General features: G+C 34.2%; 1 protein-coding gene across 1 annotated transcript; it reads left to right on the top strand.

Annotated features, from left to right (window-relative positions):
- The first annotated feature begins 33 nt into the window (after window positions 1-33).
- On the top strand, window positions 34-14,377 carry LOC108911027 (succinate dehydrogenase [ubiquinone] flavoprotein subunit, mitochondrial-like). Its single transcript, XM_018715848.1, has 12 exons — window positions 34-49; window positions 436-446; window positions 558-735; window positions 1,163-1,391; window positions 2,041-2,214; window positions 3,450-3,607; window positions 3,906-4,285; window positions 7,439-7,621; window positions 8,164-8,355; window positions 10,500-10,643; window positions 14,128-14,241; window positions 14,291-14,377. Exons 1-12 carry the CDS (start codon window positions 34-36, stop codon window positions 14,375-14,377), a joined length of 1,866 nt encoding a protein of 621 aa, XP_018571364.1.
- The last annotated feature ends 1,661 nt before the right edge of the window (window positions 14,378-16,038 follow it).

Genomic DNA, 16,038 nt, shown 5'->3' with positions numbered 1-16,038 from the left:
GACTTGTTTAAGAAACGCTCGATATCTTGCATCATGTCAGAATTCAGAGGTACGTAAAATTAGAAACTTATAATTTATATTTAGAATTTGCTATTGTGTATTATTAATTTGCTGCCTTATGTAATATTTAAAACAGTTATATTCGGACGTTAATCAAAATTGTATATTAGATAAGTATGAGTGACATTTTATTAATTAATAATTAAAATTAATATATAATAAGCCATAAAACCTTCAATGAATTTATTAACATTACTTATACAGTGCGTCCACAGAATTTGATATTATTGTTGAGAGATAACAATGCCATTTTACTGAGGCTTAAATTATTTTCCCTTTTCTTTTTCGTATTGCTTTATCTTCGAACGAGTTTATTTACGTCACAATATTCTTAAGGAGCAAAAGTTGCCATTGTTACATTGTTCACAATTTTAGCTAGCACACTAGTAGGTACTTACCATTAAACTACAGTCACGTGCGACTAGAATACAAGAGTTAAACTTAATGTAGTTGGGACAAATGCAGTGTGTTAATATTTATTTTATTCGGTTTTTCAGACGAAGTATCCGATAATTAATCACAAGTATGACTGTGTTGTCGTGGGCGCTGGTGGAGCAGGTCTGAGAGCTGCCTTTGGTCTTGTAAGTCAAGGGTTCAACACCGCCTGCATCACAAAGCTGTTCCCCACGAGATCGCATACAGTGGCAGCACAGGGCGGCATTAACGCTTCTCTGAGTAAGTGCCAAAAACTTTCCTGAATTTTGAAAACGGTCGGACTAAACAGATCCCAAACTGCATAGTAAATATGTGATGCCCCACTCCGTCTTTCACTGCCCCGTGACGGTAACCATGACCATCGCTGTAAACACTTTGGAGATGTAGAGGCGAGCTACGAGGAGCCCACGTATTCAGAGTTTTGCAAGCGAAAGTCGAGTTAAATTGACTGCGCATTACAAATTTAACATTCCCTTTTTGATGTGTTTCATGAGGCTAATCAATTTAATTATGTAGATAACATTGTAAACTAAATTTTAAATTAAATTTTTAGAGTATCAATGTTCCGTAAGAAATAGAAAAAATATTAATTAACTAGAAAATGCAAGATAAAATACAACTTTTTCCTCGAGTTGCAATTTTCCCAATACGTTTACTTCGATTTTAGGCAACTATGAGGACGATTGTTGGTTGTGGCATCAATACGACACCGTGAAGGGGTCAGATTGGCTAGGCGATCAGAACGCCATCCATTATATGACGAAAAATGCACCCAAGGCGGTGCTGGAACTTGAAAATATGGGTATGCCGTTTTCTCGGTTTAAGAATGGCAAAATCTACCAACGGGCGTTTGGAGGACAGTCTTTGAAATACGGCGCAGGCGGACAAGCCCACAGGTATTTCACTTATCCTGTAAAATATGTGTAAGATACTTTCTCACTATTGAATTTTTTAATTTGTCATTATGTTAGGTCTGACCCAAAGGGGTTGGAAGAGATGGATGGTAAATAATGTGTTTTATCAGCGCAAAAGTTACCCGTTTTTTCCCGATAGTGTATAAAATTTCTCCTTTTAACCGATACTTTAAACAAAAATACAGGGTGTTACGAAGTACTGTGGAATCATTTTAAATTATAATGGTGATAAAAAGTGTCTGTAAGAGTTTTCAATCAGGCCAATGGCATAAGTAATGCGAACGAATATAGCACTTACAGATTAGTAGGTCACTTTGTGTCAGTAGGTACGTGCAAACGACTTATATCTCAAAAATTACGTAACCAATTTAATACAGTCGCCTTTGGAAAAAATTAACCCTTCATATTTTGCAAAATAATTGACCGCAACTTGTCTTTTGATAATCCTTCTGCATCTTCAGAAGAGATTCAGAGTGACCCAATAATATTCAATCTTAATTTCATATTGCAGTTAAGAACTTAGGAACACCCTGTATTGAACTTCGAAAGGTTAAGTCGACCTAGTACATACAATTTTTCCCGTTTTCATTGCCCATGTATATTTGGTTCATGTAATTTTATGTTGAGCTAGAACTTGTGCTGCTGCTGATTCGACTGGACATTATATGCTACACGCTCTCTACGGAGAAGCGGTCAGGCATAATTGCAAGTTCTTCGTCGAATATTTCGTGCTTGATTTGCTAATAGAGGATGATGGATGCCGGGGTGTCCTTGCCTGGAATTTAGAAGATGGAACTATGCACAGGTGAGGTCGTTATTACGTAACTAAGTTAGGCAAAGTCAAATTTTGTATAACTGTGTTTTATTGGCATTTTGTTATTTGCTAATATACTGAGGTATACCTATAGAAAATCAGGCCCAGGGGTCAGACCATGTTTATTATACGTTTCTTGGGTCGCTGAATCCGAATCCGGGGTTCATTTAACCTCATCAACTCTATTATTCATAACCTCAAAAAAAAAAACGATATTCTGAACAATTAAATTATTATTAAAATAACCCTAAAACTCCATCTTCCAACGATAAATCGAATTAACCAAATCCCATAAACATTTAACCCAACGGTATCTCAACCTAATAAGCCCATGAATTCAAACCTCATAACCCCATAACAAGGGAATAAGTCATAGGCAATCTGTATTATTGCAAAACATCCTTGAAAACCCAAGTACTCAGACCCAAAAACCCCATAACCTCATAACCCCATGCCCTCATAGTCAAGGAAATAAATCATAGGCAATCTGTATTATTGCACAACATCACATAGCTGAGGATTCCTTGAAACCCCAAGTACTCAAACCCAAAAAATTAATATAACCCCATAACTAATAAATCATAGGCAATTTGTATTATGGCTATATGTTAAGGTGCTTGAGGATTTCTTAAAAACCTATGCACTCAAACATCAAAACCCTCTCATAAGAGCTTTTGAAAAAATATTAATTTGTAGGATAGATCGTACTACAAATAAATCAATAAAACTATGGGGTTATGGGGTTATAGGATTATGGGTTTGAGTACTTGGGTTTTCAAGCAGTCCTCAGCTAGATGATAATTTGCAATAATACAGATTGCCTATGATTTATTCCCTTGGTTATGGGGTTATGCGGTTAAGGTGTTCTAGGGTTATTGGGGTGTGGGTTTATGGGTTTATTAGGTCGGAATATCATTTGGTTAAATGTTTATGGGATTTGGTTTCTTGAGTTATAAGGTTATATGGTTCAGTTGTTCAGAATATCGGTTTTTTGGAGGTTATGAAAAATCCGGAGCTGATCGGGTTAAATGGATCTCGGAATCGGATTCAGCGACCTAAAAAACGTGGTCTGGCCGTTGGCGTTGGGTCCGAAAGTCAATTTGTGTGGCTGTGAAATCCGCGCTAGAAGAAAATGAATTACTCTCTACCATTTTTTTATGTTCATGTTCCCGATCTTCAAACGCAAATTATTCCTGAGCTAATATCTATTAACAATAAATTTGCAGATTTTTCGCAAGAAATACTGTCATTGCCACTGGTGGTTACGAAAGGGCATATTTTAGTTGTACTGCTGCCCATACTTCCACCGGTGATGGAACTGCAATGGTATCAAGAGCTGGTTTTCCACTTCAAGACCTGGAATTCATTCAATTTCATCCAACAGGTGTAAATAATGTATTTTAATTTTGATATGAGTTTTATCTATTTTGAAGCGGTAAGATTTGAAAAATACGAGTAATTGCACACACAAAGTCATGTAGAATTCCCCAAATGTTAATCCGATAAATCGAAAGTAGTGTCAAGTGATCATAATTTGATTTAATGAGAAACAGTGACGATGAATTTGGGTTAAAAAATACTTAATACTTAAGAGCGTTTTCCAAAAGTCAAAGCAGAGGTTCCAACTGACACTAGTCCCACTCGCAGCTATTCTGGTGCTGAAGCTTTATATTTGCTTTAAGGGATTTACGGTGTGGGGGTCCTCATCACAGAGGGAGCAAGGGGTGAAGGCGGTTTTATCATCAATGCAAACGGAGAACGCTTCATGGAAAAGTACGCTCCTAATCTCAAAGACCTCGCCTCCAGAGACGTGGTTTCTAGGAGCATCACCTTAGAAATTATGGAAGGCAGAGGTTGCGGTCCGGAAAAGGATCACGTTCACCTTCAATTGCACCATTTGCCTAAGGAGCATATACTGAAGCAGCTGCCAGGCATCAAACAGACCTCCCATGATTTTGCCGGAGTGGATATCACAAGGGAACCCATCCCCATCATACCTACGGTACACTACACGATGGGGGGGATACCTACGAATTATAAAGGACAAGTTTTGACTCAAGTGGTATGTTGCTTTTATTTTCGAAAATTATATGTATGTAGATGCATATTTTTATTAGCTTTTAGTCCTTTACGTTACTTTAAAGATAGGCATAATATTAAATCATGTTTACTCCATCGAAAATGATAATCTCGGTATCTATATTTTTAAGCAGAAAAACATGTTGCGAATAACAGTTGCATGAATCTTTATTATAAGTAATTTAAATTTACAATAAAAAAATACTTACACGTTTCAACAATCTTACACGACACAATCTGGTATAACTTGAGATCCACATGAAATTGCTTAGATTTCCTTCATAATTGAGGTTTATTTGTATGTAGCGGGGTAAAGTTTACACAGCTATTGTGTCTGTTTTCGGTGGGAAACCCTGTACAGTGAGTGGGCCTTAGTACCTGATTAATGTGGGTAATAAACCCCACTGTGGAATTTCCTTTACTTTGCGAAGACAAATTCGCATAGTATATAAACTAGGATCTTCAAGTTTTGCAATAACATTTATTTTTCAATGAAAATTGATTTCCGTTATTATTTTCGCAGTTATGCTAGGCTTTAATACTCTCAGGGACGTTATAATTGTTTTTTTACCTTATTATGTATAAACCATTTTGTAGCAACAAATAATTCAACGTTAGTAAATCACCTTACAACAATAGCAGTGCCAACATGATTCTTAGTCCAGCCTGACAGTGGCTAATGGATTTCAGTTACTAATTAGCAATTCCCATAAAAGATTTAAAGCTCCCCAGTCAGTTGATTGCTAATGGTGCGCCTCTTGCACTAATTTACCGTGAAACTTCAAGGCAACTTAATGATCCTTATTGCTTGCGTTGTCAATTATTGATGTTCGTAACTATCTGAACAATTAATCCTGACTGCGAACATGAAAAGTTAGCACAATATTAGCTAACTTTTTAATGAGGTAATATTTATCAGTAGTATTCCAAAAACCGTTCAATTACGGTGAGATAGATTATGAATCTTCAATTAAATGTTTACAAATGAAGGCTGGTGCAAGATCGGGTCCGAGTCCACTTTTTATCAAAGTTTGGAATATGCTCATTTATCGCACCATATTAATAAGTATATTATAATCTGAGTATGATATACGAACTTCAAAATAATATATTATACAGTTTTGATCTATGTGAAAAGTGCATTTAGTTATTTAGTTTTGTACTGGTTGATTTATTTTGAATCTCACAAAAGATTCTGAGGGATGTAGGATAAGTTTTCCTGTTTCTCGATATTAAGCTGGTAGTCCTACATCACCAAAAACCATCTCTACCATATAACAAAGTTCCAAAGGTTCGAATTTCTTGACATCATGTGGATAGTTCTTCAGATTTAATGTTCTGATTAACACCGAATTGTTTCTTACCTGTGTCAATGCCTTTCCAGTAAATATGCCTTTTCTACAAAGGACGCTGTCCAGTTTTGGTTTAACAATTACAGTCTCCTAAGCGGCATGAACTGCTACAAATAGCCTTCATTGCTATTTTCGAGCTTATTGGAAGTATTATGTCTTCTGACGTTTCAATCATCTTCGTTTGCTGAATATAATAGAATCGGTACGATCCTGATCCTGAACGTTGTTCAATAAATCTTGCTTTCCCTGCAACAATCCTTAAACGGCGTTTTTCATCCTCTTCAAATCTTTCTTCAATTCATCTCTTATGTTTCTTTGTTAATCTTTATTTCCTGTAAATTGCTCTTCATTTTATTTCGTAGTAATTCTTCTTATAAATTGTTACTCATTTCGTCTATTACTGCGGATCATGATCTTATAATTCTCGAATTCTAATCGTACACTTTGTCACCATTAACATCGCCACGATCACTATCACTGTCGCTATCACCATCACCATCACTATCAAGATCACTATCGCTATTGCTATCGCTATCACTATCGCTATTACTATCGCTTTCGCTATCTCTGTCATTGTCACTGTCACTGTCACTGTCACTGTCACTGTCACTATCACTATCACTACCACTATCGTTACTATCACCATTACCATCATTACCATTATCATCGTCATTATTACCAATACCATTAGAATCCCTATATTTATTTACTTTTTATAATGTAATAAAAAAGAATGCAAACTTAGTTTCTGGTACAGAAGAGTTATCTCAAATCAAATAGAGGCCTTTAATATTTATGAGGCTTACCCTGCATGTTTACTGTGTAGATTTATTAATAACTAGAATAATGTAATATCCCTCTATGAAGTTTCTCATCATCGATCACAGAGGTGAGTCATTCAGACAAACAATTACGTTCAATTGCCACATGGTACACAAATATATTTGGGTGTTAGTGAAACCTTTGTATCTACACTTTGTAGTTATATTGGTATTACGAAATACTCCTCATTTCGAAGAATAATAAATAATTCATTATAAATCATTTTACAACATTATTTTTTCTTTAAAATAATGTAAAATATCCATTACCTATTAATGAATACTTTGCTTAGAAAATTACCGTTTTTTTCAAAATGCTATAAATTGGTTATAGTTGCAACTTATGTAATGTCTATTTTTACATTTTTATTTCCCTGATTTTGAAATTTTTGATTAGGTAAAACTATGTTCATAAATATAACTCTTGCTTGTTCCTTTTGGCTCAAAAGTTTATTTTATTTATTTTTTCTTCGCAGTTAGCAAAATACCCAACAAAACAAAGAAAAAAATAAGTTAACTAGGCCCCTGTAAAAGATTATGCAGTGAATCTTAAATATGTACATATATTTTGACTATGGACATACAGGGTGTTAAATAAGTAAATGCATAAATTTTGAGGGGCTATTCTTTGAGTCACTATAAACCAATAAGACTATTTTAACGTTAATATATTTTTTTGACTGTCATATTATATATGACATATCTTTTTTCATGCAAACGCAAATAAAGGGTCAGAAGGTAGAATTTTGAAAATATTCAGTGGCGTAGAATTTCTGCGGCTTTCAGAATGTTCTACATGGTAAATTATATCGCTATTTAAAATATACGCACACATTGAAGAGTCACTCTGTGTATTATTTCTTCAACTAAAATGCGAATCTGGAATGTCGCGGGCTTGATCTGTCAGTCATTGAAGAGTGATTTGTTTTGATTAACCTTCCACCGATAACGTTTAATTTGCAGGAACCTGGAAAAGACAAACTAGTTAAAGGACTTTATGCCTGTGGAGAAGTGGCTTCCGTATCGGTGCACGGAGCTAATAGATTGGGCGCAAACTCTCTCCTGGAAACTGTGGTGTTCGGTAGAGCTGTCGCCGATACAATAGCTCAGGAAACTTGCCCCGGTGCTACCGTCAAGGTGTCTGAGGTAAATTCGAGTACGACTCGGCTCACAGTGACCAAGTCCTTGTAAAACCAAATATAGCAGGATAAAACTATGCTGACGTATTGCAACAAAGCGCCGAGAAATATGCTGTCAGGCAGTTAATTCATTAAGGATGGAGATAATAAAAAGATACGCTGAGACAAAATTTTCATAGCCTTATGACGCAAATAAAACACATAATTGGTTTTGTTAAATATTCTAGAAACTGCAACTCAGCGGCAAGATAAATAAATGCATACGAATTTAAATAGTTGGGGAAAAAATGAAAATTAAAAGACTGTATGATAGCAATTTAGTACTGTCAATTGCATTTGAATAGTTCTTGTTAAACGTTTCGTATTCTATTTTCGAGTGGATCATAAAACTCATAGAAGCTTCTTTAGAAGACAAAGTTACTTTTGTTTTATTGTTTATTTTGACGGGGAAAATCACCTTTAAAGCTCATTGCAACATCGCTGTTACAACCATTTGCAGTGATAGGAATTCTAATGAAACTTGATTAATGTTAAACACATCTTTTATAGGCTCTAGGTGAGTTTGCGCTAGAAAATTTTGATAAACTTCGTACTTCTAACGGAAAAATTAGTGTTGGCACCTTGAGGCTCAAACTCCAAAAAGTTATGCAGAAGTACGCAGCAGTGTTTCGAACACAAAATGTGTTGGAGGAAGGGTGCACACAAGTGTCGGAACTATATTGTGAATTGGACGATTTGAAGGTTAGTTGATTATAGCGATATTTCCCATCTCTTTATTAGGTACATCTTAAAAATAATTGCGAAATGTGCAAATTTTTCTAATAGCAATTGTAGGTAGTTTATAAAGTATGTAATCCAATAAATTATCCACCTCAAATGACTTAAATGCTTCGCTGATACCACATCGATAATTTTTTTTAATCGTTGGTCGTCAATCAGAAAACCATATTAAGGAATTTGAAATTATGGAAGCGATTTTCTCAATTTATACAGGGTGGTCCAGATTTTAATAGACAAACTTCGGGAGAGTACTAAACAACAAAAATTAACATCACTTTGCTCTATGAACATAGGGGCAGAAAGCCACTGTTTATGAGATACAGGGCGTTGAAATTATCAAAAATAAAACAATTTTTTTAAATACCTGGAAAACCGCTTCATCAAATTTATCCAAATTTGGTACACATTTTTTTTCGAATATTTCTCCTAGTTCTGTATGCACACAGTCCAAATCCAAAAACCAGTGGCGGAGAAACAAGGACGTTGTTTCTTTATTTAGAGTAAAATTTCTACGCCACTGAATTAATTGGTAATATGAATACATTTTATAACGGTCTGAAATATTCCGGATGAAAGAACATTTTTGTCGAAAAGTTAATGGTTTACGAGTTATGAGACATATTATCCAAGTAAATAAAGCGTTGAAATAGGGAAAAATAAAACGAATTTGGGTGGTCCAGATTTTTAATAAACAAACTTCGAGAAAGTACTAAACAACAAAAATTAACATCACTTTGCTCTATGAACATAGGCGCAGAAAGCCACCATTTGTGAGATACAGGGCGTTGAAATTAACAAAAGTAAAACAATTTTTTTAAATATCTGGAAAATCGCTTCATCAAATTTATCCAAATTTGGTACAAACTTCTTTTTAAATATTTGTCCTAGTTCTGTATGCACACAGTCCAAATTCAAAAACCAGTGGCGGAGAAACAATGATATCGTTTCCTTATTTACAGTAAAACTTTTATGCCACTGAATTAATTGGTAATATGAATAGGTACATTTTACAATGGTCTGACACATTCCGGATGAAAAAACTATCTTTTATTTTTGTCGAAAAGTGAATGGTTTAAGAGTTATGAGACATATTATAATGCGGTTTTCCAGATATTTAAAAAAATTTGTTTATTTTTATTAATTTCAACGCCCTGTATCTCATAAACGATAGTTTTCTGCGTCTATATTCATAGAGCAAAGTGATGTTAATTTTTGTTACTTAAAACTTTCTCGAAGTTTGTCTATTAAAATCTGGACCACCCAAATTTGTTTTATTTTTCCCCTATTTCAACGCTTTGTTTACCTGAATAATATGTCTCATAACTCGTAAACCATTAACTTTTCGATAAAAATAAAAGAATGTTTTTTCATCCGGAATGTTTCAGACTATTATAAAATGTATTCATATCACCAGTTAATTTAGTGGCGTAGAAGTTTTACCTTAAATAAGTAAACGACAGCCTTGTTTCTCCGCCACTGGTCTTTGAATTTGGACTATGTGCATACAAAACTAGGGGAAATATTTAAAAAAAAATGTATGTGTACCAAATTTGGATAAATTTGATAAAGCCGTTTTCCAGATATTTAAAAAAAATGTTTTATTTTTGTTAATTTCAACGCCCTGTATCTCATAAACGGTGGCTTTCTGGCTAACAGGCAAATAGGCTAATTGTTTAAATTACGGCGGACTTCGCTACAAGACCTCTGCGGATCCATCAAGAAACGGGATCGAACATCGACCCCTGTACTTTACAGTTAAGTAACCAGGAACTGATGCCTTTCCAGTATATGTAGTACGGCAAAAAACAAATATTTGCCTATCAAATACCATTTACTGTAAATAAGATATTTTTAATACATTTTCAGAACATTGTTAAAAATTTTCATACCTATTTTTCGGGCACATTGCTTCCGCTCTTGACCTTAGTCCTACAGCCTTAACGATCCAGGCATCGTTCGTCCAATCCTGGAGTGAAGATCCCAAAGGATGAAATAAGATCCTAAAAGCGTCCGTTTTCTTATAACAAATGTTACTTTCATTATAACAACGATGGTTACTTTCCCATTACTCAATGGAATGCTTGGAATAATAATTTTGGTTTCAGATTACTGATCGCGGCTTAATTTGGAATACAGATCTCTTGGAAGCCTTGGAACTTCAAAATCTCTTTATAAATGCTATACAGTCGATTTACGCGATGGAACAAAGGAAGGAGTCAAGAGGAGCGCATGCTAGAGACGACTATAAGGTACACATATAATTGAATAACTTTATGAATAATTTTATGTAATACGAAAAGGACCACCTCCACTGAAATTCTTGTCAATGAAAACTGATAACACGTTCTTTGTGAACATAGTATCACTAACAATTTTTATATTTATCTAGTTAGTTCCAGTTTTATTATTTTACGTCAAATATCTTTCGCGATATTTGTATTTTTGTGATAATTTTAAAAAATTTGAACGCTCCGTATCTCGAAAACTAGACCGTTTAGGAAATATACAGGGTGTTTATAAATAAGTGCGAAATATTTTAGGGAGTGGTTGTGAAAAAAAGTATGCTTCGTTTATTTTTATTATTTCAAAGAGTTTTAAAGATATTGACTCGAAATTTGGAAAACGCTTTGGTGGGATAAATGTGCATTTTTTGGGGTGATCTGAATATTTCTACTTGCACCTTTAAATAAATAAAAGACTAACAAAATCTACAATAAATTGTTTGATTTTTTCCTCAAAAACGGTGAATCCTACGAAAAAAATTGAAGAGACCAATTTCAGAATTGATAGTGGATTTCCAAAAAAAAAAAAAATATAAAAACGGGAAAAAGTCAGTGGCGTACCATTTTTTTAAATTAAAAATGGTTGTGGCATTCTCGCACGAACGCCAATTTTGACTACAGGATCAGGTTAAGCCTTCGGAAATGATATGTGGCTCTCTTGAGTTTGAACTTTTTTTTGTGCGGCTGTGCTTTTTTATTTTAATAAGTCCAAAATATATTACGGGAACAGTTCCAATTTTTTTTTTAATTCTCACAACGAACTTGAGTGTCAAAATATTGTATAAGGATAACTCCAGTTAAACCGTTACACAAAAAAAATACGAGATCAACCAGTTAAAGGAAAAAAAATGGAAGGACTAGAGGGGTCGTGTTTCAAAACAAATTTCATTCTGTAGATTACTACAAATGGTAATTCATACATTCGTTGGCACCAAAAAACATTGATTCTATCGAATTTGAATGATCTATACTAAAATACGTGAAAAATAAATGAGAATAATTGAAAACATATAAACTTACTAAGATATATCTCAAAAATGAAGCGTTCGTACAAGTTAGAATTTTGTTGCGACACACTGTATACTTGGAGGGGGTACGCTTCGCAGCTTAAAAGTCAATCAATCCGTTAATTGTTTTTTTCTTCGGGCACTTCTGCTGCTTCACCTACATTAATTATTTCGGAAAGTGTCTCGGGATAAATAATTCATCTACACGTGCGCCAGAATAGGGCGAGCTTAGCGATTAACGCCATGCCCCTAATCAGTTAGCCCGTGTCAGCCAGGAGTTATAAGTAGCAGATCTATCCCGAGGGATGACATGGATGACATTTTGATCGTCCGTCGGCCCGATGAACGCCTAGTATTCTTATGGATTCCCCCCTTGCTAAATATTAATTGCTCTGTTTCAACGTGTCAGTGTGGAACTCTGTTGGCGGTTGCTGAAGCGCAACACGTGTACTAAGTTCGCATTTTCTGATAGAAAGTGAATAAACGTACAGGGTGTCCTAAACTCCATCGAAGGATATCTGGGAAACCGCTCGAAGGATTTTTTTGAAGTTATGATGGTGTGGTACGGACCGTGGGGCTTACCAAGCTAAAATATTTTCAAGGCCATCGTACTTCCGGTTATACCGGAAGCCGATTCTAACTTTCTTATTTTAAATGGAACCCCCTGTATAGATATTATTGTATTTTTGGAAAGAGCGTCTATTTTTAAGTTGAAAACATATAGCACACTCCATACTTAGGATTGACGGTTTCCAAGATATTTTGATTTTTAAGCAAAAATTGACAGATGCAGACTGTCAGCAAAATTTAGTTTTCCCGGAAACATAGGTTTATTTTTTGTGTAAATTGGACATTTTGTAGAGAGAGACCTAATTTATCGAATAAGACATGAAAATTTTCCAGTTTTTCCAGAAAACTCGAAAATTTTAAATGGAAACCCCAAATTTTTTTAACGTTTTTCCATTCTGCACTAAAATTAAGTGTAACTTTGTTAAAGTCAAATTCGATAAATTAGGTCTTCCTCTACAAAATGTCCAATTTACACAAAAAAATAAACCTAAGTTTCCGGGAAAACTAAATATTGCTGACAGTCTGCATTTGTCAATTTTTGCTTAAAAATAAAAATATCTCGGAAACGGTCAATCCCAAGTATGGAGTGTGTGCTATATGTTTTCAACTTAAAAATAGATGCTCTTTCCAAAAATGCAATAATATACAGGGGGTTCCATTTAAAATAAGAAAGTTAGTATCGACTTTCAGTATAACCGGAAGTACGATGACCTTGAAAATATTTTAGCTTGGTAGGCCCCACGGTCCGTATCACACCATCACAATTTAAAAAAAAATCATTCGAGCGGTTTCCCAGATATCCATCGATGGAGTTCGTGGTGCGACACTGTATATTTTGCAGAGACATACGTGTGTTCCAAGTTAGATAATCACGTGTCAAGTTTTTGCAAACATATGTAAAAGTAATTTTCAAATTTTGCGTTGTATCGAAATTGCTTTGAATATGACTAATAAATAATAATTAAATGCGTGAAAACATTTTTTTGTTACTATGTTACAAGGTGATATCTATGCACAAGTGTTAGCATACCAACTTTCATTTAAATAAGACACAATGTTTTACAGTCCGTTTCATAATAGACTAAAAAATAAAACAACAATTATGTTTGAGCGCCTCATTAACAACATATCAATGACGTAAAAAGAGAAAAAGTAAATCAAAATGTGCCCAAATGAAAACAGGTTTTGTTTGAAACATTTCAGCACAGTCAAAGCATGAAATGTTAACATTATTAGCTTTCTTTCAGTGTATGTATAATTCTTACCTCTCTCCTGATTTAATTTATCCACAAATAGAATCTGAATTCATCACTGAATACAATATCGTTATATTCATGCTGATTCTATTGTGTTTCACGATACAGGTACCTACTGCGAGACATAATGCTAATAAAGACCAAATTCCATTATTCTACGACAAACACTTGGTTAATCCAATCAACGGGAACAGTTATGTTTTATGATTTGTAAGAAGCATCTGTGGAAGAAAACATCCAGAACTTCATTATTTAAATTTCATTTTCAGGATACTAAAGTTATTACAATTTAATTTTAGATGGATGTTGTTTCCAGTATATATTAATTTGATCTCAATCTTTTAAATTTTGACATGCAACTACATATAATGCGGATGTTTTACTGTGGCGCTAATAGAAACTTCCATTGAGGCATGAAGCAAATTTTTATACAGGGTGACCCGGTACTTGATACAAAAAAGGTCGAGTTAAATAGATGAGAAGTTTGACATTTGCGTGCGAAGTCAGTGGTGTCACTAAAAAAATTAAAAATGATTTAATTGTATTAAATATATTAAAATAAACTTACTAGCATACACAAGAGAACAACATCATGTTAAGTAAGCTGAATATTTTTAGATTCGCGTGGATGAATTCGACTACTCCAAACCGATAAGGAAACAGAAGATTAGACCGCTTGACGAACATTGGAGGAAACACACGTTATCGTGGATGGATGTGGAAACTGGAGAAGTACGTTGGGAAGTTTATTTAATTTAGCATTAAAGACGTCTGTTTTCAGGTTTGCTTTACTTTTCGACCTGTACAGGACTGCACTTTGGATGAGGACGAATGTCCTAGTATTCCTCCGAAATTAAGAACTTATTAATTTCATTTTAATATACCTTCTATGTTATATTCATATATTTTAAAATAAATATTCGCTTATTTTTTTATCTTCCAAATTACTGCATCTTTTAATGATTTTCTGTTACAAATCTATTTTTCAACTACTGACTACTAATTAAATTCTAATTAACTCGTCTTCATTTTCCTAATGGAATAGCAGAAATTTAATTTTTAATTGGAACCCTTCTACAGTCTCTACAGGGAAACCCAAAAATCTCAGAGAGAAAGCATTTTTGGGAAAAATGGTAAGGACAAATTTTCAGCATTTTTCACGGCTCATCCAAGGGTAACCTTGACTTTGAGGTCAAGGTCAAGGTTCAAGGTCATATTAAGATCAAGTCCTAATATGACATTGACCGTGACTTCAAGGTCAATGGTCAAGGTCAGTTCAAGGTCAAATGTTGATTTTTCCGTAGGACAAGTCCGCAGCGTGCGCACGTGCTATACACCAGCTGTGTAGCGTTAGGTTAAGCGCTGTTGTCACGTTGTGATGAAACTCCTTAATGTTAATACTCGCTGTATTTTGAAAACTGTTTACGCCTCTGTAATCTACAACTTTTTTGTTTATTTATGATTACTCTATCTCGTGCTGAAGTAATGGCAGTTAAACTTCTTATACCCTGTATAATGCAAAAGCAAAATTTTGCAACATACTTGTGTACTGGCTAGGTATTCGTCTCAGGTTCTCAGGATGACGTCGAACACACTCTAGGTTGGATTCGCATTGAATTCTGGTATTTTGTCGTCATGGAAAATGCTTACTTTGGAATAGTGGCCGTATTCGAAAGGTTATCGGGGCTTTGCTTCAGTCCGATTTCAGCAAAATTTGGAATTATTTAATTTCCCAAAAATCCGGAACTGAGGTGAAAATTTTTGCGTCTTTCTGCGTTGTAGGCTGTGGCTCAGTAATCGGTAGAGTGCTTTGTTAGCATAGTCTGATGATGCTTGGCTGCAATCGGGGATTCGTAATTCGAAACATGAGTGAAATTTTGTCTCTTTTGAATGTGAAAATTCGAAATTTTTTTATTATAAAATTTTGGAAGTCGCCAAGTCATTATTTTGATTTTATTTTCAAATCAGATTAGTATAGATCAGATTGGTTAGATAATAACTAATAAAATAATTAATTACTCGAAAACAAAAATACAATAAAACTACAAGTGAGAAAAAAATTAAAAAAAAAACCTTACCTTTATGATAAATAATAAATAAACTGAAGTGTTAAATCACCTGGAAAAAAATGTCGTCGAGGGTACTTGAGCGTAGGGGTACTTTTTCTCTTTGTTTATGTGCAATTATTTCAGTTATTTATTACTATTCGTAGTTGCTACCTATTACGATTGGAACTTTACATAAACTTCTAATGTACTTCCTGTATATATATTTTAAATTATCATTTCTTTTCAGGGAGTTTTTTCACTGAACATTTGCTAATTCGTATTTATTTTAAATTTAAATTTAAAATTTATAGCAATTTTAATTCTGTTACAAAAGTAAATTATTTTTTAAATCATCTACCAAAAAAATTAAATAAATAAATTTTTTAACGAGTTTCGTTTTATAACATGAAAAGATTAAAACAGCTAACAATGTGGTGTAAGTCATGTAAAAATCTGTTGCCTAAGGTCAGAGCCACTCTCG

Source organism: Anoplophora glabripennis, unplaced genomic scaffold, assembly GCF_000390285.2.
Source record: "Anoplophora glabripennis isolate ALB-LARVAE unplaced genomic scaffold, Agla_2.0 scaffold6, whole genome shotgun sequence".
NCBI lineage: Eukaryota > Metazoa > Arthropoda > Insecta > Coleoptera > Cerambycidae > Anoplophora > Anoplophora glabripennis.
This window is presented reverse-complemented; position numbering and strand designations above follow the sequence as displayed.

Coding starts and splice junctions, on each gene's coding strand:
- LOC108911027 (XM_018715848.1), top strand. Junction 4,286..7,438: donor GACAAGTTTTGACTCAAGTG/GTATGTTGCTTT, acceptor TTTAATTTGCAG/GAACCTGGAAAAGACAAACT. Junction 8,356..10,499: donor GTGAATTGGACGATTTGAAG/GTTAGTTGATTA, acceptor TTTTGGTTTCAG/ATTACTGATCGCGGCTTAAT.